General features: G+C 40.6%; 1 protein-coding gene across 1 annotated transcript in view; it reads right to left on the bottom strand.

The window, feature by feature from the left end:
* PTPRN2 (protein tyrosine phosphatase receptor type N2) overlaps window positions 1–22,924 on the bottom strand; it is a 532,892-nt gene that overhangs the window by 489,189 nt on the left and 20,779 nt on the right. The window contains exon 2 of the mRNA XM_077303428.1: window positions 12,119–12,169. Within this exon, the coding sequence (XP_077159543.1) occupies window positions 12,119–12,169 (51 nt within the window). The remainder of the gene's footprint in view (window positions 1–12,118; window positions 12,170–22,924) is intronic.

Below are 22,924 nucleotides of genomic sequence, written 5' to 3' on the forward strand. Positions count from 1 at the left end.
CACTACTGTAGAAACTCGTTTTGGGCATATGTCCTTTTTCTTCACAGAAAATCCTTTAAGCAGAAGCTATGCTGCAATTTGTTCCATTTCAGGAGAAAAGTGCAATGTAAACAGATGGCCTGGGTTATAGCCGAAAAAGCGTTAATTGTGGAATATTAAGACAGCTGGGGCACTTTTTCAAAAAAATAAAACTTTCAAGAAAAACAAAAGTGGTTTTTGTATAAAAAATGTTAAATGATAGTTCAGTTTTTTTCTTCTGATATGAATCTTTGGATTTATTTCAAATATTTTATCAAAATTACATGAGTAAGGTTTACAAGGATTCAGGTATACTGAACCAGAAAATACTGGTATGATATTCAGATTTGGTAATATTCGGGAATACCGACTACTTGGGGGGGTCCATTATACTCATTAAAATCAATGGCAAATCTATCATGGGGTATTTTCACAGGTTGGGGGAAGGGTCAGGTAGAGACACCAGATTTGCCGCATAGCAGCTGGAGCCTCTCCTCAAAGAACCTCCAAGTCTTAAAAGAATGGACCAGGGAGTCCAATTCTTTGGACACCCCAAGGAAGATGCCTGTATCTTCCATTGTTTCCAGTGGAGAACATTGGCTAGGCAATAGAAGCTCGACAGAATGTCCCAGAGAATCACTGCAGTAGAAAATGAGGCAGGCATTTTTGCAAGGCCAGCAGAACCAGTGCTACTGTGGCAATGAAGAAGAAGAGTTGGTTCTTACATGCCGCTTTTCTCTACCCAAAGGAGGCTCAAAGTGGCTTCCGGTCGCCTTCCCTTCCCCTGTGAGGTGGGTGAGGCTGAGAGAGCCCTGAGATCACTGCTCAGTTAGAACAGGAGTGTATAGAACAGATCCTATGCAAGCTAGAGACTTCAAGATTGCAGGGGACCTTTCCTGGATGCTCTACTACATGCCCACCAAGTGGTTGCTTTGAAGTTCTGTAAATATTTTTATTGAGCAGGGACAGTATGTTTGGGGATGTATCTCCTCACAAACCAGCATGAACCCCAGCTTGAAAGTTCATGGAAACTTTGTGCTAGGTGACCTGTCACAAACTTGATTTCACAAAGCACTAACTGGTCAAAATTTCTAAAAAACTTTAGTTCATGAGCCAGTTCGTGCCCATCCCTACTCCTTCCCTCTGTCCCATTCCCTTCCTCCATGTTACCTGCTCTTTGTTACGAAGTGGCAAAATGTGCCCTAGAAATAATGAGGGACAGCCAAGGCAAAATCCAGAAGTCCTGCGGAATTGTGGAAGTTCAGGCAGGGCTCTGATCTCTTCTGGGAACTCATTCCACCAGGTGGGGTTCAGGACCGAGAAGGCTCTGGCCCTTGTTGAGGTCCAACGAGTTTCTCTGGGGCCAGGGATCTGCAACCAGTTGGAGGTGGCGGAGCATAAGGTTCTTTGGAGAGTAAAATGTTAACGAAGAAATGCACCCAAAAAATCCTGCAATCCACTGATAGCTGAGCAAGAACAACCATATTTTTAATAAATTCTCTTCTTTTTTATTAGCAAAAGATATTCTTTACCATTAGCAACAACCATTCTTGTTTACTGAGAAGTAGACATTTAAATAATAGGTCTGCTTGATACCCTTAGTTGTAATGGAACTCAGTTGAGGAACAAAGTGCAGTGTCATTTTCTGTAATGTGCTCTATTTGTTGATTGCACTTGAAGCCACTAATTATAACATTATTAGCAAATGTCTCACGGAGTCACACTCTTAATTCCAACAAAAACTATGTTCACATCCATGGAAAAAGAATACAAATTTAAAGGATTTAGGTATTCTGAAGGCTGCCTGATAAACCACCAGCCATATTAATATGCAATAACTGTCTGACAGAGCCCACAGCAGGCAACAATGCTATCTACACAAACAGCAACACATCTTCCAGTTATGTAAATCTGCAGCACAGTCGGTTCAACAGAACTATGGTACATCAATGTCACTGAAATAATGGACACCATCCAGCAAAAATGTGTTAATATCCCATTGATTGAACCGGGAAAATTAAACTCACACTTAAATCTACCCGGTTTAAGTCAAAGAGATTTTGCTTATATTTTGGCTGGATCATGGTGAGTGTTTTTAATAGTATTATTTTAATTATATTCTGAATCTGAGGGACATCACTGAAAATAAGAACGACAATATAAATATCACGTAGAAATTATCACTAAAAAAATTGTTGTGCGTGACAATTTGCTTCTTTTAGTGTAGGTGAAGAATAATGGGGAAATTGAATGGGACTGACAAGAAGAAACAGTAGGGGAGGTGAAAGGAAATCTTCCCCCAAGTTGCTTGTTATAAATAATTTTGAAACCAATCTATTTCAAACAGTGACACTGGGGGGGGGGTCTTTCAGGTCCTGATTCATTGCTACCTAGGGGCAATAAAACCTGATGAATCATGAAGAGATGCAAGTGTTGTTGTCTTGACTGTTGCCCTTTACTTGCTTAAAACTACAGGATATCCTCATTCAGTGCTATCTAGAAACATGACACTACTATTACATTTGTGTATGCTGTAAAATTTCCTCTTTTGGTTCTTTACAGTAATTTATATATTATTCTTTCACAACTGATAGAAGCATAATTTGGGGAAATGCATAAACGCTAATGGGAAATTCAGCATGAGAAAAGCACGAGGTGCAAAAATACTCACTGATTAGTTTGTCACAAGGGAGAACTGATACTGAAATGAGGATAATAGTTTTGAAGCACTCTGATACTTCAGTCTTATTCTTAGGGACAAAGTGTAGCGCAAATTCATGAGCCATACATCTGACTAATAAATATTTACATGCCTGACTAATAAATATTTACATGCTGCTTGGGAAAGAATTAAATGTTGCCTCCTAAAATGTGCCTTACACTTCTGTCCCTTGTAATAAAGTGGTATCTTGGGAACAAATAAAATACATTATCCACCATTGTCCGCTTTTGACTGGAGTACACTGCCTACTTTTTAACACATTCCTGCTTGCTTGAGGACAGGCGCATTCTGCCCATGTGTTTCTCTGGATAAATGTGGTGGGTGAAAAATGGCAACTTGCCCAGTAACAAGGTGAACTTAAAATCCCCAGGCACGGAGGTAGTTACAAAAATAAATAAATAAAACAAGCATTGACAAAGCATCCTGAAATTCTAAAGCTGAACCAGAACTGCTGATACATTTTTATAAGATGTTCATAAGGTCTTTTGAATGAATGTTTAAAAAACCCACAAGACTTTGGAATATACACAGTCCTTGACCGATTTCCATAAAAGCTTCCAGATGTGTACAAGAGAAGGATTCTGCTGCTCCCTACTGACCACCTTTGCAGCTATATCTTGCATACACTCTCTTACCATGCCCTCTTCTCTTCCCAGTTTGACCAGAAATCTCAGACATGGGTCTGAAAAAGAGGCAAGTCATGAATATAGGGTTTCCAACTCTCAGTTTTGAAATATCTGGAGATTTGTGGGGGGAGGAGTTGAGCCTGGGAAAGGCATGGTTTGGGAAAGGAAAGGTGCAAAGCCATAGAGCAGTGGTTCTCAACCTGGGGGTCAGGACCCCTTTGGGGGTCAAATGACCCTTTCACCGGGGTCACGGTAGGGCAAGCAGCTTGGCCAGGGGGCGTCATCCACAAAACAGCCTTGCGGGGTAGATTGAGAGCTTTTGTCTGTCTGGAGCAGCGGAAAAGAGCGAGATTGGCATGGTGGGACAAGAGGTAGAACTGAACTGAGAAACCCTGGAAAAAACCAATGTATATACAATCATGAACAATGGATCTTCACGCCATTGGTCAGTTTTGGTTTAATTTTTGTGAAAAAACACTTGCATAATTTCATGGTTGGAGGTTACCACAACATGAGGAACAGTATTAAAGGGTCGCAGCATTGGGAAGGTTGAGAACCACTGCCATGGAGTCTGTCTTCCAAAGCAGCCATTTTTCCAGGTGAACTGTCTTGGTCATCAAGAGATCAATTGCAATAGTGGGAGATCTCCAGGTGCCAACTGGAGGTAGGCAGCCCTACATGGTCAACATCAAACAAAGTGATTAATAAGCAACTATGTCCATAGCCTAGGTGACTTGACACACTACCTATGAAAAACTTGAGTTAAATGAGACAAGAGCCAATGAAGCTGCAAAACCCGATAATTTGAGGGGTCTTTTTCTAAATTAATGGCTAGCTATTGATTATCTCTCAGTAAGATAATAGATACTTTGCAGAAAGTTTTGCAATAACTGCTATGAAAGACCGGCAGCTGCTTGGTTAGATTGTGTTCATCACAATGCTCTTGAATCAGTGTGCATTTTGTTAAAATAAATATCCCTTGGCAAAAGATAAATATCCATTAGCTATTTTTATTTTATACGAACCGGTTTATTTTAAAGACAGTAAAGTGTTATTTCAAAAGGCTACCGTGAAATTCAGAGAAACTGTACCGTTTGATGCACTGTATCACAGAAAATGTGTGATAAGAAGAAAGGAAAGCCAGGGCATTTTTATGAAAGAAAATAAATGCCATGGAAATCTGTTGAGGAAACCAGCTGGCATGTCCTCCTGAAATGAAGAACAGTTTCTTCCAGCAATAAACTGATAGTTTCACACATCACATAATCTGCCCACCAAAGCAATCTTGGAGTCAATTGTGTCACATGCAGAAACAGCTGTTCCTTGACAGAAACTGGGCATGGGTGAAGCCAGCAGAGGCAATTTATCCTAATTTTTCAAGAGCACTTGCTCATATCCAGTAATGTCAGTATCTTCTAATACAGGGGTAGTCAACCTGTGGTCCTCCAGATGTTTATGGACTACAATTCCCATGAGCCCCTGCCAGCAAACGCTGGCAGGGGCTCATGAGAATTGCAGTCCATTGACATCTGGAGGACCACAGGTTGACTCCCCCTGTTCTAATATATTTATTTATTATTAAGAGCCTCCTGGTAATAATCGGCCAGTTCCTCCCACCACCCTGAACACATCCAAACATCTGGACAACCAAAAGTTTGAACACACAGAAATGTACACGCTATTAAACAATGATACAGAGCAGTCAGATATTTATCAAAATGGAAAGATATATGATTTAATACCTCATTGCCCTACATATTTCAGTTTAAAATACAGCAATGCCTCCCAACAAAGGAACCCTTTTCTAAAACATTTAGAAAAAGGACAAATAAATAAAACTAATTAAACTATTTATGCTTCTTTGAAATCATGAGAACAAAACCACTACAAACGAGATTTACATTTAACAGAAATTCAAGAACAAACTTAGTCCTAGTTCATCTCCATACACCTCTTTTCTTTTTAGTGAATAAATCCTTACTGAAATATAATAATGTATTTCCCCCAGACAATGTAATATGGAGACAGAAAGGAATGGGTCTAAAGCTTCCAGGAAAGGCATATTATCAATAAGATGTGTAAGCATATGGGACAGATCATAATGCAAAGATCTTTTAAACATTTTGCAAAATTTAGATAATGAAGTTGCACTATGCAAATTAAACAAGCAACAATTTTTAAATGATGACATGTTAAATGAGTCCTGGCCCCAACCTGGTGGAGTAAGCTCCCAGAAGACCCAAGGGTTCTGACAGAGTTTTCAATGTTCCACAGGGCCTGTAAGACAGAGCTCTTCCATCAGGCTGGGCTAGGAAGAACTGCTCCCTCTCTGTGCAAGCCTATAGAAAGCCTGCTGGAACATACCTTGTAGCTGTCTGAGGATTGGAGACCGCTGGATGTGGGGGGGGGGGGCAGGATGGGAGGTGTATAGTGGGTCATCCTGTTGTTGTGTGTTTTTTTATCACCATCTTGGGTTTTCTATGGGAATTTTATTGGTTTATGGGATTTTCGATCTATGTAAACCACCACGAGATGGTTGATTGTGGGAGTAGCAGTCTAAAAATTTGAAAATAAATTGTCTTGAATATGAACAAATCTTGTAATCATTTTGAGACTGATTTTAATAAAAGATTATGTAAAAGTCAGTGTGCCCTCCTTACGCTTCATGGATTAGCTTGTATTCATAGAAACTTGATATACTATTGTTTCCATGTCAGTGGCCTTTGGCACATATGGCTTATATTTTTTGTATATTTAAGATTTTGGATTTCTATAATACTGAATGTAGGGTTGCCAGGGGGCCCTTGCCACCAGTGGGGGGGGGGGCAAGGTTGCCAGTTCCAGGTTGGGAAACCCCTGGAGAAATATGGAAGGAACCTGGGGACAACAGAGACCTCAGTGTTGTATAATACCATAGAGTCCACCCTCCAGTGTTTTCATTTTCTTCAGGGGAACTGATCTCTGTAGTCTAGAGATGAGCTGCTATTTCCGAGGAATGCCCACCTGGAGACTGGCATCTCTAACTGAATGATATCTTAGCATATGATTTCCCTATGGAACCTAAAATATTTCTTCCATATTATCTGAAAGACACTGTATTGGACATTAACTTCAAATTATTACTGTGATTACTGACAGTTGCTAAAATAACGATTACAACCATCTGGAAAAAAATTAGTCTCAAAACCATTTCTGAATGGTTGAACAGTGTTTGGAGAACTGTTTTAATGACCAAATTAGCCATTAGGTTTTAGAACTAACTTTTTATGGAAACCAAAGAAACAAATCTACCTCTAGAAATAGATTTATGGAAAGAGGGACATTATTTATAAGATTCTGGAAAGTGAATGATGGCATATATCAGGGATCTCCAATCTTCTTGAGACTGTGAGCACTTTTTAGAATTTTGGGAAGGTTGGCTGCTCCAAAATGGCTGCTGCAAGAGGTGAAACCAAATATGATATTCGTCTCTCCTCACTTGCAAAAGACATGCAAAGGGAGAGTAAAAAGGAAGAAAAGAAAGCCTGCGAGGAGAGGAGAAAGACAGAGAGAGGAGAATAAAAAGAATTAAAGGGAGAATGTGAAGCCATAAAATAATGGGGGAGGGATTTCCCCCTAAGCAGAACCCGGAGTAGTATTTGAATTTCTTTGTTGTAACTTAAAAAAAAAAATCAAGCTTTCGATTCAGAATATTTACAAAAAAGGTTACATGGATAATCATACTAATAAGACCACTCGGAAAGTACAAAACAATTAATTAATTAATTAATTAATTAATTATAATTATTATAAAAACTTCAGTATTATAAAAACTTCAGTGCAGTGTGATACAGTTCAGGCTGGATTATTAACCTCATGGTCAATGAGTGGCATAAATGCAATGCTATTGCTTGCTGTGAACTGCTATTGGCTAAAGATGCAACAATTTAATTACATCACCCGAGTACACAAAGGCAATATTATAACACATTTGACTAACGTGGCAACTAACAGCTTCACGGTAAACACCCATTGTTCCTGGCTAAATGGTTAATTGGCTATATTCATCCCCTAATTGACAATTTGTTTTGGCATCAAATAATTCACTCATGCAAACAAAAAATAACATCACCCATTCTAAGGTTATTCCATTGGACCACCGTGGGATCTGCCCCCTGAGCTTTAATGCTACCTAACAAGTCTCATCACAGAAATGGAGAATTCTCCTCTTTAGAGCAGCCTGCATATTTTTTAAAATGCAAATCATAGTACTGAGTATCTTTTAAATCCAGCAGGTGCTTTAAACTCCAGCTTAATGAAACTGGGACACACATAGGTCTGTTTTTGTCTATTAACATCCCCCTTCCCAGCCCTCCCCAATAAACAGAAACCACCTGCTCAGGTGATTAACTGTCTTATAGACCTCTAAGGCATAGTCATTTATGAAGCAAGTCAAGAAGAAAACAGCTCCTCTGAGAAGCCTACATTTAGCAGAACTATGTTATGCTGCTAAAAGAGCAAGAATTGCAAAGCTGGGACATTCACGGATACCAAATGTCATCATTTTACTCGCACCCCTATATGGCTGCACTCTTACATAAATCATTAAGATCCATGGGACATGGAACCAATATACACATGCTATCTATCCAGTCACGGCTTACAATCTGTGACTACTGCGGGATATCTATCCAAGTAAAAGAAAAGTTTCCCACATTTCATTTTGTTGGGGAGGACACCACTTGGGAAGGACTTTTCCAGTTCTGAAACCACTGAGGGCAAGTGAGAAGTCTGCCACAGCAACAAAAGGAGAATGGACTGAAAATGTCTAGCAAGATAGAAGAGGATTAGAAAGGATTACCCCATGACGTGCTTAATGGGCATATCTGATTGGATGAGGGGGGGGCCTGGGAGCCCAGTAGATGTTGTCAGTACACTGACGTCAACCAAATGCATGGTGGAAGAACTCCATTTTTACAGGCCCTGTGGAACTGTGCTTGCTCCGACAGGGCCCGGAATTCTGCTGGGAGCTCATTCTACCAGGGGGGGGGGGGCAGAGAATGACCTGGCCCTGGTTGAGGCCAAACTATGCTTCCTTGGGGCCAGCCAGTTGGAGTAGGCTGAGCGTAGTGCTCTTTGAGGGGCACAGGCAGAGAAGTGGTCTCTCAGGTACACTGGGCCCAGATCAAATATGGCCTTAAAGGTGATTACCAAAAGCATTAATGGAAATGATTAATGAATCTTCACACATAAGGAACAAATATATGTCTTTGCAAAATGTGCCAGTATACTTACAGACACAGTTACATAAGAGACACAGAAACACTGAAGAGATGTAGCTACAGTCATAAGCAACTAGTTATGGACAAAAAGGGCTTGGGATACAAGGATCATGTTAAGCATTACACCATGCCGGGATATATAGAATAATACTTTCCCACTTTAGGATGTATTTACACTATATGCCCAATGCCAATATCCAAACAAAGCCGGTGTACATTAATGAAATACATGTTCATAATAGAAGTGGTAAACTCTGCTAGGCACCACACTAATAAATTCACCTTAGTGAGCAGAGGGTGTCTGCTTATGAGTAGGTCAATCAAGAGCTGCCAAGCAAACTGAGTGGCTCTGACACTGCAACAGCTCCCATGACGATGCTCTCATTCGATACAAGATAACCATTACCACATCCAGAAATATATTGAACAATTAATCATTTTAATTTCACATTCTCCGGATTCACAGTGGGGCTATAATTTGTATTTTAGAAGGAAATGTGCTTGTTAAAAGAAGCTGCACACCAGTGACTGTGACACACTACTTCCTGAACTGTACAACATTATGAGCAACATTCAAACCCCTTCTCAGAAAATTCAGAGAAAATTCATTTTGCCCATTAGAGAGTTCCAATTTTCCTTCAAAAGTCTTAATAGTCCAGGGGATTTTATACCAGTTTCTCCAGCAATCATTAAAATTGCTTTATTGCTGTTTAAAACAAAATTTCCCCTACAACATTATCAATAAAAAAGAACCAAGGCTTCTGCAAATTGGAAAAGAATCCTTTAGGGCCAGTAATATAACATAAATTATTGACATAAATATGCTTGGGAAGATGCACTAGCATGTATGTATATTTATAAGTATGTATTTAGCTATAGCTGTCTCACAACTACCAAAGGAAGGTCACTGTTATTCCCATATAACAAATTGAGTCTGAAAGCTCATACTTTGGAAGGAATGTGAACCTAAAGTCTCTGTAACTTAATACTGTATGTGCTTGTAGACCATTTCATTTAATATATTTTAAAGCTCACATTATACTCAAACCATTTCAACAGTGTGTATCAGTAAAAAGGATACACACTGCATGGCATGCAAGAGCAGATTTTGTTTAGCAAAAGCTTAATGTCATTGTCATGGTTTCAGATAGCTTGCTAAAGGACTGCTCTCTCTCTCTTGTGTGCATATGCTTACTTCTAGTTTATGGAAGTTGTATGGAATTCCAGAATGGAAATGAAAAAACTGGGTTGCACTTACCTGTAATTGTTGTTTGTCAAGCTGACATCTGTGCTGGCGTACATTAGGATTGTGCATACACATGCCTGTCTCAGAAATAATTTTCTAACATCTAGTGAATGAAAAAGAATTCCTCGTCCTCAGTATGTGAGACAACTTTTTCCCACCGAAACCATCACACAGCATGAGGGTGAAGCACCATTTCCCCTCAGTTCTTCTGAGCCACCAGAACTCTGAAATGGCAGGGCAGGAGGGAGGGAATGTGTGCCCGTACAGAAGAAAACAAGAACAAGTAAATGCAATACTATTTTCAACTTCTGTGCAGTCCCACATTGGGAGCCTAGCTAGCTTATCACCAGTGGAGAAGCATAAACTGTTTGATTAAATAGAGAATGCAAGACAACTTTTCCCACTGCTGATTCTCAGCATGCATCTGTGTTCACAGCATAGTGACAAATGAAGCTATCACAGAAAGACCACATTGCCACCCTGCAAATTTCCAAGAGAGGAAGACCATGGAGGAAAGCAGCCAAGGAAGTTGGAGTCTGAGTAGAATGGACTCCAGCACAAAGTGGACACCTGTAATAGAGTTTAGTGGCCTGAATAACCCAACATGAAACAATTTGAGAAGAGTAAGTGGAGTCCGTGAAAGCCAACTTATTATTGTTGTTGTTGTTGTTGTATTTATATCCTGCCTCCCCCCGAAGGCTCGAGGCAGCTTACATAACCCCATCCCCTAAAAACCATAACAATGTTCCAATACATTTACAATAGTTGGTAACCGATTGGTCACAGTGGCAACAATTACAAAGCCCTTTGTGTGTGCAAATAATGCAATAAAGACATTTTAACATGTAATGTATGTAAGCGCTGCTTCGCCTGGAGAGGAGGAGTTAGGAAAAATGGAGTCATATGGAATCTCATAGGCCTGAGACATATGGAATCTGGAGGCTACCATAGGGAGAAACTGGAGGCTGGGCCTAAGTGAAAAACTTGATATAAGAGAGATTGAGCCTGAGAGTAGCCAGTTCCCCAACCCTCCTAACCAGATGTAATGGCAACAAAAAACATACCTTAAGGTTGTTTAGTTTCAGTTTTTACCTTTTTCAGAGGCTCCAAGAGATCTGGTGACTGAAACCAGTGTCAATGTAAATCAGATTGACTAAACGGAACACATTGAATTCATTCTAGAGCCATGCTTCCGTGTGATGGGTCACTTTTGTGATTTACAGAGTTTTGAAAAGTACCATAATTATGGCAGGCATTTGTACTGCTCTCACTTTGAATTGGGGCTTATACAAATGGCATCTCCACAGGAGTGCCTCCTCACTGCAGGAGTGTCCAAAGAAGGTGCCTGACAGGTGAACAGTCCGACAATGTTTGAAGGATTCCTGATTTTTCTCTTTTATACTTGGGAGGCTTCTGTATATTGCACCAACCTTCTGTAAAAGCACCTTGAATGTATTATGCCATATTGATTCAACTGTTTCTACAGTCTTTGAGGAACACAGAGTTTTTAAATACAATTTCAGACATTAAACTATGTCTTCCTACAAGAAGGTTGTCAATGAGGCTTGACTTAATGATACACTCTCCGTGCATCAGCCGGTACATTTAATTAACTTTTCTTGCTTGATCTCACAGAGTTATTTCTGCAATCTGATCTTGGCTATAAAGCCTTGTCAGGATTCATACTGTAAAAAAGACTGTCAGCAACTCATTCTCCGTATATAAAAACTGTCCTAGAATTACAATAGAAAAGATGGATAGTGTGGCTTCTAAAATATAAGACATTACATTAACAACATCAAAAAAACAGAAAAGTGAATTATCTGGAGATCAGCAGAAGACAATTACTATACTCTGAACTAACAGTTAATATATTCTATACAATTTATACATTTTGAAATCACTTTACAATGCCAACGAAGTCCACAGGGTAGACCCATGGATACTGTCACATCTACTTTGGCCTAAAAACTGTGCTAGTCTACCTCACCCCTGAGCCCCCCAAAGACTGATCTCAGAGAGGAGCAGCCTAGAAATCTAATTAATTAATAAATAAAAATAAAAGACAGGAAATGTGTCAGTTTGAGATTTCAAACATCAAGAATGCTAGCAGTAGCAATAGTACAAGGGGAAAAGACAACTACTGCTACATAATTCAAGGTATGATATACATGTTTTACTTGCCAAATACTTAAGTTTTAAAAAAGTTGTTTTAAAAAAATGAGCCATTTATTGACAAACTTACCATTTATGCAGATCTCAAAAGATTTGCAAAGGTCATCTTCAAATAAGCATCCTAGAATGTAATGAAAACACAAATTCAGTACAGTATCACACATGCCCATAGTCAGATATTTCCATACTTGTTGATGTCAAACTGCAGTTATTTGTTTGATATTAGAATTCTAAAACGGATCAGCACTCTGGAAAGTAGATGACTCCTAAGTCCTAAATTTCAGGCAAATAACTGAAGAATTGATTAGAAATTGGCATGGAAGGAAAACGCTTGGAAGGAAAGCGCTCCCTATGATACTAAAATAATCATGTTCCCCAAAGTTTCTGTCATCTATAGAAGGCCAGAATTCCTAATGGGTTATCCATGCTTGGTACGGTAAATAAAAATGCCCCGTACCCTGCTGCACAGGTTTGGGGCTAAATCATCTGATACCTTCCCACCGACCCCCAAAACCGCAGTAATCAGTATTGAAGAGCAATCACATTAAAATGGTATTAACCAACATTCAGAGCTAAATAAGAGGAAACTAATTCTCTAGCCTTGGAGCCCAGCAATGTCACATTACTCCCCTGTTTATTCTCCTCCTCCCAATCACTTATGGACCCCAACTTCCCAGGTATTTAAATTTTGCTCATTTTCTTTTGCATTATAATTTAAAATGCACTCAGCAAGAATAGGTACATAGGAAAAACTGATTACATAGTGCCTTATTTTCCATGTTTCAACAGACGTTGGCAATTACATGCTGATTAGAGTGAGACATCTAATGCAATTAACCCACAGGATCTATGACTCAAATAGCAAATTAATAATTTTTTGTATGGCAAAGTCTGATACTTGATTTCTGTAAAAAAAAAAAAAAAAGATTAAAAGGACCTCTAGATCTTCTTCAAAAATATGTGATAGTTCAATTGAGGCTTTATATTACTGAAGCTCAGCCTTCTTCACCTAGCAGTCAAAATGCTAATTTAAACACCAATTTATTTTGTTATTATTTGCTGTAACATTAAGGCATACAGTATTTCATTTTAAATATCATCTACCTACTGATGTTAATGACAGTAATAAATCATTACTTAACAGCAAAGCAATATCGTATCCCACAGAATCTTTATTCCCTTCACAGATTAAAAACACATATTCGACCAAACCAATCCTTTCCACTTAACTTCCCGCAAAACAAATTAAAGAGTTACCCAGCTTCCAAAGCATCAGACATACTAAATTGTTTTCCCCAAAATATTTCCCAACATCAAGATGATATCAAAAATCTGCTTTGGGCTGCTTAATCCTTAAGAAACCTTGTTGCATGCTGATGTCTCATAGTATATTTTAAACAATTACTTTAGGGGAGCTTTGCAGCACTTGCTATTCTGTGAGTCAGCAGACAAAACCATGCCCGATGGTAGCCACAGTCATTAAAATTATCTGAAGGATTCAGGAGTGAGTTGAGCCCAAAATACAAGTTGGAAATAGTCAGGAATATTATTTCTAAATTTGCCCTGGATCTTAATAGAGCAGTGGTTCTCAACCTGGGGGTCGGGACCCCTTTGGGGGTCAAATGACCCTTTCACAGGGGTCGCGGCAGGGCAAGCAGCTTGGCCAGGGTGGGGTGTGGCATCTACAAAACAGCCTTGTGGGATAGAGAGAGTGTTCGCCTGTCTGGAGCAGCGGAAAAGAGCGAGATCGACATGGTGGGACAAGAGGCAGATCTGAACTGAGATTCCCCAGAAAAAAAAACAATTTATATACAATCATGAACAATGGATCCTCATGCTATTGGTCAGTTTCGGTTTAATTTCTGTGAAAGAACACTTGCATTGTTTTATGGTTAGGGGTCACCACAACATGTGGAACTGTATTAACAGGTCGCAGCATTAGGAAAGTCGAGAACCACTGTAATAAAGAATGGCTTTTTTGGGGGGGTAAACAGTTTATATTTAAGAACAGAAATGTCTGTTATGCCATTCTCACAATGTAACAGCTATCACAATATTAAAGAAACCTTAGTCAAGTAATATTTTTATCAGTAAATGAAATACGTGGAAGTTAGCTTTTTCATAATTGAATAAAGAACCCTGCTTTTAGAAATTGGGAAATCCCTAGAGATTAGGGAGTTGGGTTGCCAGGAAAGGAGAAATCCCACCAGAGCAACAGTATCATATTGCTTTGGGCAGCAATTTTAAAATTAGTTTTCTTTCACCAGCCAACAGAATCAGTTGGATGTTGGGGTTGCCAGCAAGAGTTTTCCCACATTTCCCTGACAACACTGTTTGGGAGTGAAACTTGGGGAGGGGAAGGATTTCAGCGGGGTCTAATGTTATACTAGGGATTCCCAACCAGGGGTCCATGGACTCCTGCAGGGTCTGCAACCTTTCCCCTCCTGCCTTACTGGACTTGATCACAAGCTAGGGAATTGGTTGTTTCCATTGAACCCCCCTACCTCCTCCAGAGCATGAGTTTTCTCATGGTTTGTGTGTCTGGGAGAAGGCGGAGTCTCCATTATTACTCATGCTTTAAGCCACATCCTGCCTCTTCTCCCCTCAGTCCTCCTCGAGCCTGCCTGTTAATGCAGGTGGTGACGTTACTTCTGGTAATGTGTAACTTGGGGGGGGGGGATCTGGGAGGCGTGGCCAGCTGACCTCATTTCCAGGGCTCCTCAAAGCCTGCAAAATTATTTCAGGGGCTCCTCCATGGTCAAAAGGTTGAAAAAGTCTGTGTTATATATTCAAATGGGTAGCCATGTTGGTCTGAAGTAGCACAATAAAATCAGAGTCCAGTAGCACCTTTAAGACCAACAAAGATTTATTCAGGGCGTGAGCTTTCGAGTGCAAGCACCCTTCATCAAAGTCTGATTTTTCTGTGTTATACAGTCTACTCTCCAAAACCATTTTCTTCAGTGGAAAGTGAAGTCCCTCTCCCTCCTGTGCAGGTCTTGAGGGGGGGAAATAGAAACTACGTTGTGAGGGTTAACTTAAAGATATACACACACATCACAGGCACTATTACAAAAAACACATTCCCTTCTGTGTTAGAGAGGAGGGCCTTCCACCTTCTGTTTTCAAGAGCACTGTAAGAAAAGCAATTAACTCTGCCTTTCAAACTTAAAGCAGGTTAATTGAGGGCATTTTAATTGATCAAAGAGTCTTTGATCAATTTATTAATCTACTTGGATTGACTTCTTAATCTACCTTTGTAATCCAAACAAAGTGTCTGCTTGCACAGCCTGACATTTTGCCTCATCTAACTCCCCACTACAGAAGGAAACCAGGGTGTAGTCTGCACTGAGCTTTTATTCCCAACCCAGAAGAGTTCTGCATCTTCAAATCTTTCAGGTTGCTGGAACCAGTACGTGTAATCTGCTCCCAGAAGTGAGGCGTTGTCCATGCTCTATAAAATTCTGAGAGGAAGAATAGGTGGAGTACAGGCCATTACATTTTTTACATTTAGACTGCCAAATTTGTAAGGCAGAAATAGTGTGACAATAGTGTGACAAAGAATAGTGTGACAAAGAATAGTGTGTGACAAAGAAATCTCAATAAGGAATTTAGGAAAAGAAAATATATGTTTCTGTAAACTCTCAAGAAGACATCAGCAACCTAAAAACTTTAGCGTTTCTTCCTCCTTTTCAGCGGACTGCTTGGGACTTTAATCTTGTATTGGAGATAAATGATGCTGTTAAGTGAACTGGTGCAATCTCAGAGAATTCTTAGTAACTTCTGCTTAGCTGAGTGACAGAGATATAGACAGACTCCAAGCAGTGATCCTTATCGGACTCTTGTCACTCGCTATTGAGTCTCCCTGGAGTCTATTAAACAGAAGCCTGTTATAATGCAAGAAATTTCTCTTTGCAGCCAAGCTCAGAAATTGAGTAAATTTGATTGGCATCTCCAAAACTTAGAAAGTCAGATCAAGGAGAGTCCAGTTAAATAGCAGCAGGGGCAAAGCAAAAACCTCTCTCTTGTATGCATTTGCACTCATTCTTTCTGTCTTTCTAAAAAGACTAAGGCATACAACCATTTATTTACTGTGTTTACAGGGGGGAAACTGCAGTTGCTGCAACTGGACCATTGTGGCATATTGTTTGCAGTACATTAGACCTTGATAGGGTCATGATATTCACTCCTGAAGTACAATTATCTGGAACAAATGGTTATCATTTTGGCGTATTGCTCTCAGCTAGAGAATGCTATTGTTCAAAGAAAATCCAGACAGCAAACTTTAGTGCCTCAGATACAATAATAAAAAAACACACATAAAACATTTTCCAGTCCTGTTGGTTTATCTTTCCTGGAACCTGCCATCCGTTGACTGCATGTGCATCCATCTCAACTTTCCTGCTGCATCCCCTTCTAAAAAATCTCCAGCTTCTGGATAGCTACGCATTGTCTTAATTATTCCATACTAGTAATCAAGCCCGCTGTAATAAAAATACAGCGGGCGCTAGGCAAGGGAGCCCCCGGCAGTCACGCACAGCGCGACTGCCGGGGGCTCCCTTGGGCGGCGGCCTGACGCGGTGAGAGGCAGGGAGCCCCCGGCAGCCGCGCTCCGCATAAGCTATGTGTGTGTGCTTGATGTACAGAGCAGTTGGCCCTCAAGGAACAGGTTTATTCCCCGGAGGCTAGGGTTGCCAACCTGAAGCAGCTGAGGGAAACAGAGAATTGTGGACAAGGCCACTCCTGTGTGACAGCTCCTCTGCTGTCATGAAGACTGAGGTTCTCAAGATCAGAGGATATCTGATTGAGGAGTAAGGACATTATCTCTTAGATGGGAGTTCTCCACCAAATGACAGAATAATATCCTCTATTACCAAGCTTACCCTTGCTGAGGTTGAGGAGAAAGCTGGGTATCAGTAGCGGACGATCTGTTTATTAGCAATATTGAGAGCTGAGTCTGTGACAGATATTCAAACTGCACAGTGACTTGGCTCCTGATGTGAAGGTTTCAAACATCACATACTGTCTAGGTAAGGTCTGCTGTAGACCTCCTGACCAGGATGAAGAAGTGGATGCTGCCCTCCTTTAGCAACTGGACAGTGCAAACCAAGCTCCCAGGGAAACAAGCTTGATCACTGAAGCAAGTAAGAATATGTGAAATTTTTGAAACTTTGAAATATTTATTTAACTTATTCAAATCCACATGGGATGGAAACATCCATACTTTCCCAACAGAAAACTTCTAGAGTAGAAACCCGCAGAAAGTTCCCCAAATCTGTTCGCAGAGAAGGGTGGTCTATAGATTTAATAATTTTTTTAAAAATCACAAACCATCAGCAACTTTCTCAACAGCACCCTTGGACAGGAGCTCATGGGGCTGTAATTTTAACTCTGGGAAGGGGTTGTCCACAGCCTCCAAACCCAAATGGCATATTGGGCAGTTTAATTCTAACCGATAAAATGGAAAGAAACCAAGTATCCTGGGTGACTGACAGCCAGGCAGCTTCAAATGGAGACAACCAGTCCTCTAAATTCAGATCTACTTTTGGGGAGGCAGAAAGTTTTACATACTTCGATTATTTTAAGTATGCTGATGCAGAGATTTGCATTTGTGTGGAAATGATCCCTGTTTTGCTTAGTTCTGGGGGGAAAGTATCACAAGAATGAATTTCTATTTGACAGATAATAAGAGTCCTTACCTCTGTGCCTAAGTCTGACTGAACCCTTGTGAACAGCAAGAGAGCACATTCTAAATGCAATATTCATGCACCTTGAAAGGCTTCCAGGAGATTGATTGCATCTCATTTCCAATCTGTATGGAGATGCTGGAGTTGGATTACCCTTTCAGCTCAACAGTTTCATACAGGTGAACATGACTTAGCTGGGATCAGGATGTGTAATGCAATCCATGAGGCTATAAGGAGAGCAATAGCCCCAGGTGGCCAAGAGTGAAGCAGAAAGCCCTTGCTAGGAAAATCGGGGAAGGGAAATGTTGCAGTACCTTCCATCCAGATACCAGAGATATGCACTATTTGTTAATATCTGACAGTACTAAACAAACGAAGAGTTGTGTTTGAACCATGAAGAAGCCATGAAGAGGGAAATCGGTTACATCTTTTTTTGCACGTGACAAAGAACACAAGCAACTGTGTTTAGCGCACGCACGCGCGCACACACACACACACACACACACACACACTTACTTTTACTCACCAACAATTAAAGATATAAATGTATTTTGTGGACGCAACAGTAAGAATTCTTTTAGCCACAATCCAGAAGTATAGCAATAAACAAGAGTATTGCTTACAAAGGAGTTACTATCAACGAGGATATTAATTTTTTTGATAATCTGAAGCACGTGTTTTCCAAATAATAGTTAACGATTTAGACTTGTTACTGTTTGTAACACAAAACCAAACACAATTTTCTTTAGTGCAATATTACCTTAAGTTCTCAGCCTACATCCCCTTTTTCCCAGTACAATCAAAAAGAACATTGAACTTATTTAGAAACTAACTCATATTTTCCTCTAAATACCATTTTATTAAAAATGTCACAAGATACTGTGATGGACATGAGGTTTCCCTGCCCCTGAAGAGGAAAACAGACAGTCAGCTGAGCCTGTGGGAGTTCTGTTCCAGCATCCAATCACCATGGGATTGAATGCCGGAGAGAAGTATTAGAGAGAAGCAATGGCCCGGACTCACCTAGGGGCTGGGATTGGAACAAGCTGAGGCAAACTGGGGTGCTGGTCCATGCCAGCCTCACAGTACAAGGGGCTCCTGTGGGAGGGGTCCCTGCGGTAGCTCTGGGCTAGCCAATCAGGGCAACATGAGACCAACCTGTGGTGGGGCAGAACTTCAGCAGACCTACTGCCTAGAGTTATTGTTCCAGTCTACCTGTCCTCTACTTATTCAGCTGCCTTGGCTCTCCCTCCCATCCTCCCTCATGCACTGTTGTTTTAGGTTTATTGATTGATTTATTATTCGTTTTGGGATTAAAACAAAATGGACCTTACAATAATTGATTACTGCTATCAGTAGACTTATTTGTTATGATACAAGATTCACACTGTCATTTACTAGTATATTTAAGGTCTACAACTAATCATTTCAGGGACAACACAAAAGTGTCATAGCGGGGTTACAGGTTTCAAGCAATTTCATCATTTTCTCCATGATACGAAATGTTAAGATCAAAAGAATTAGTATGAGATGTTAATTAAACAGTTTCCTAATTAGCTAATCTGTGCGCGCAACTGTCATAAACACCACAAACACAAGATAAGGGGTTCTATAAATGTGTTTGTTTGTGTGAAGGAATGGAATACAATCCCCTACTGTTCCTTCTGGTTGGCCTCCAAGAGTTCAGAAGAACCTCACAGCCATCCCAAATCTCTCTGCCTGGCAATGCTGCACTTTCCCCTCATTCCACAGGGATGCCAAAAACAGACTGGGAACTATCTGCTGCCAGCAACATCTCTGCAAATATCTCCTACTAAATGGAGCCTTATCTCTAGCCCTCAGTTGCCATTTAGAGGCTATACCTAGTTACAGCACTTAACTCATACCAACAAGTGTAGGGTGATCTACACTACAGCTATTCTGTGCATTCAAGGTATTGTGCTTCAGGGGCGGCAAGATTATCTGCTGCCCCTCTCCTAACACCACATCTCTAGGGTTGCCAGTTTAGGAAATACCTGGAAATTTTGGGGTTCGGGATATTAATGTAATATAATGCCATAAGACTTCACCTTTCAAAGCAGTCATTTTCTCCAGATGAACTGATCTATGTCGCCTTGAAAGCAGTTGTAATCCTAGGAGATCTCTAGCCACCTCCTAGAGCAGACTTTCTCAACTTTTTCGCCATTGAGAACCACCTAAAACATTCTTCAGGCTTCGAGAAACCCTGGAAGTGGCACGACAGAGCAGAATATGGTTGGAAAGGCCCCCCCCCCCATCCCACTCCCTCCAGGCCCATCATCAGCCACTGGGGGAGCAGGTCAACATGATCATATATGGTAATATCACCCGATACATGTTTAACAGATTCAAAAATATATATTAAAAATTAACTTCCACCCAGTCAGGAAACCATTCTAAGGGCATCAAGAAACCCCAGGGTTTCATGAAACCCTGGTTGAGAAAGGTTAGTAACCCTACACACCTCAGATAGCAAGACTAAACAGCCATGGTGTGTTTCTAGAGACCAGACTTAGAACATTCAAAATATAAGAAAACTGAATAAAGGAATAAAAGATTACATACAATTTGTTCAAGCTTCTGTGCTCAGCAAGGAAACTGTGAAAATGTGTAGTCTTCATTCCTTATACTAGGTATCTCCTAAATGGTGTTTAATTAGCATAGGCTATCTTTACATGAAGTTCCAGTATTACAGAAAGTCCTTCATTACCTTAGTTCTTATGGTTCTTTCTTTTCTCCATAGCCCCTGCCAAACTGGAATACCTAAATAAAACTTTAGTCCATCACCACTTGTGTTCGAAAGAGCAAGATGCAAGATTAAGAGAATTTATGCCCTGAGAATTCATAATCTACCTTTGAGCCCCTTGGACCTTCTTGCCCCCAAAAGAAGAGTTTACCATTTGGGTGTGTCTGGCAACAGGTTGTTTGGCTGTAAAGCCACTGTCCTGCTTCCACCAGACTCATTAGCATAACCAAGAGCATGAGCAGTCTGTACTGGCAAATGTTAAATATTTAATGCTATTATGCCAAGAGGAGACATATATACACAGGACTTGACACAAGACCACAGTTCAGACTAATATTTGGGACAACCAGGTTCAAATCTCCTGTAATCCATGAAGCTTTCTTGGTGAACCTGGGCCAGTCACTGTCTCTCAATCTAAGCTACCTCACAGGATCGTCATCATGAGGATAAAAGGAAGGGAGAATACTCTACACTCCCCTAAACTCCCTGAAGGAAGGGTATAGAAAAGTGTATGAATTTAACAATGTCAGCATAATAAACTCTGAACCAGAGCCATATCTACTCTCCTCTTTCCATACTTATGACTTTTAATTGCCCAAAGAATTTAGAACATGTTGCCAAGCTCTAAATAATTACCTATTTAAGGAAGGGTAGAACTCTTGTATATAAAACCTTCCCCTCTCCTCAGTCTTTGCACTCAGATGCTCTCCTTCTGCTGCTATGCTTTATGCATAAAACCCATCTGTTGTTTCTGCATTTTCCAATTCATTATTTGCTTGCTATCAACTTCACAATTCCAGTATTCTCTGCCAAAAAGGCCCCCACCCCTAAGCCTGAGAAAGATGACAGGAACTACAAGGCTGCAGCGTCTCATTATGAGGCTGTCTGAGACAAAACAGGAAAAAATTCATTACATAATTGTGGTAGGTGATTTCATTTGAACTTTTCTAGTTTCTTTTTATCCTTTTTAACAAGTGAGAGGTTAAAGGCAAATCAAATCAGCATAGGTTAAAAGAAAATCAGATTAGCACAGGGATACTGTGTGTGACTGACAGGGAGAAAGCGGTTAGGCACAAATTGATCACACCTGGAATTCACTTCAGCAGAAGATGCTCTCCCTCTAGTTTCTCAGGACCAGGGCTGAAAGGAAGGGGAGGGAAACAGCAACCAGGTGCATCTCCTTCATGCCTGCACAGAGGAAGAAACCCATGCACACAGAGCCAACCTATTTCCAGAGGGAGCCTACAGGGAAGGGTGACATATAAATGAATAAATATTTAGCATGGCCACTACAGTTTGAATGGGAACAACGGTCAAGGCCAGTGTGGCGCAGTGGTTAAGAGTGTTGGATTAGTATCTGGGTGACCTGGGTTTGGATCCCCACACATGCCATGGAAGCTAGCTGGGTGTCCTTAGGCCAGTCACATTCTCATAGCCTAACCCAGATTTTCTCAACCAGGGTTTCGGGTTTCTTGACTGCCCCGGAAGAGTTTACCAAATGGGTTGGAGTTAATTACTTAAAAAAAAATGTTAAACATTTATCAGATGATATGACCTTATATCGTCATGTCAACTCACCCGCCCCTCCTGCCCAAAATGGCCAATGATGGGCCTGGAGCGGGTGGGAAGGGGAGGGGCATGTACACAGCTTTGCTGCCCAATTATATTCTGCACGATCGTGCCACTTCTGGGGTTTCTTGAAACCTGAAGAATGTTTTGGAGGTTTATCAATGGTAAAATAGTTGAGAAAGGCTGCCCTGACCTATCTCACAGGGTTATCGTGAGGATAAAATGGAGGAGAGGAGAACGATGTAAGGCTCTTTGAGTCGCTATTAGGAAAAAAGGAAGAATACTAATTAATTAAATGATTAATTAGTATCTGAGGCAGCCAGCATATGCATGATGCATACTGGCTGCTGAGTATCATGGAGCTTAAAAGCAACAGAAAAGGGAGTGGTTGTGTGGAAGCAACAGAATCATATAACTGGAAGAGATATCCAGGGTCATCTAGTCCAACCCCGTGCTCAATGCAGGAAACTCAAAAGTACAAACTCACAACTTGTCTAATAGCTACTCACTTTGCTGCCTCTTCTCTGTCTTGCTCTTGGATTGCCCTTCAGACTTGTAGCTGTGAGTGTCATCTTGGAACCTGAAACTTGGAACTGGATTTTGATGGCTGGCATCTGTGTGCCTGCTTGAAGGATGCTGGGCAACAGTACCATGAGATTTGGAGATGGGAGAATCCTCATTCCAAAACAGCCGTTTTCTCCAGATGAACTAATCAACTATAATCCCAGGAGCTCTCAATTCAGCACCTGGAGATTGCCAACCCTAATTAGCATACTGATTTTGCATAACTGTAATCGGTTTCCTTTCAACTCTTTGTAAGGGCATCCAACAAAGTCCCTTTGTACAGAGGTGGTGCTAG

This window comes from Paroedura picta, chromosome 11, assembly GCF_049243985.1.
Source record: "Paroedura picta isolate Pp20150507F chromosome 11, Ppicta_v3.0, whole genome shotgun sequence".
NCBI classification, from domain to species: domain Eukaryota; kingdom Metazoa; phylum Chordata; class Lepidosauria; order Squamata; family Gekkonidae; genus Paroedura; species Paroedura picta.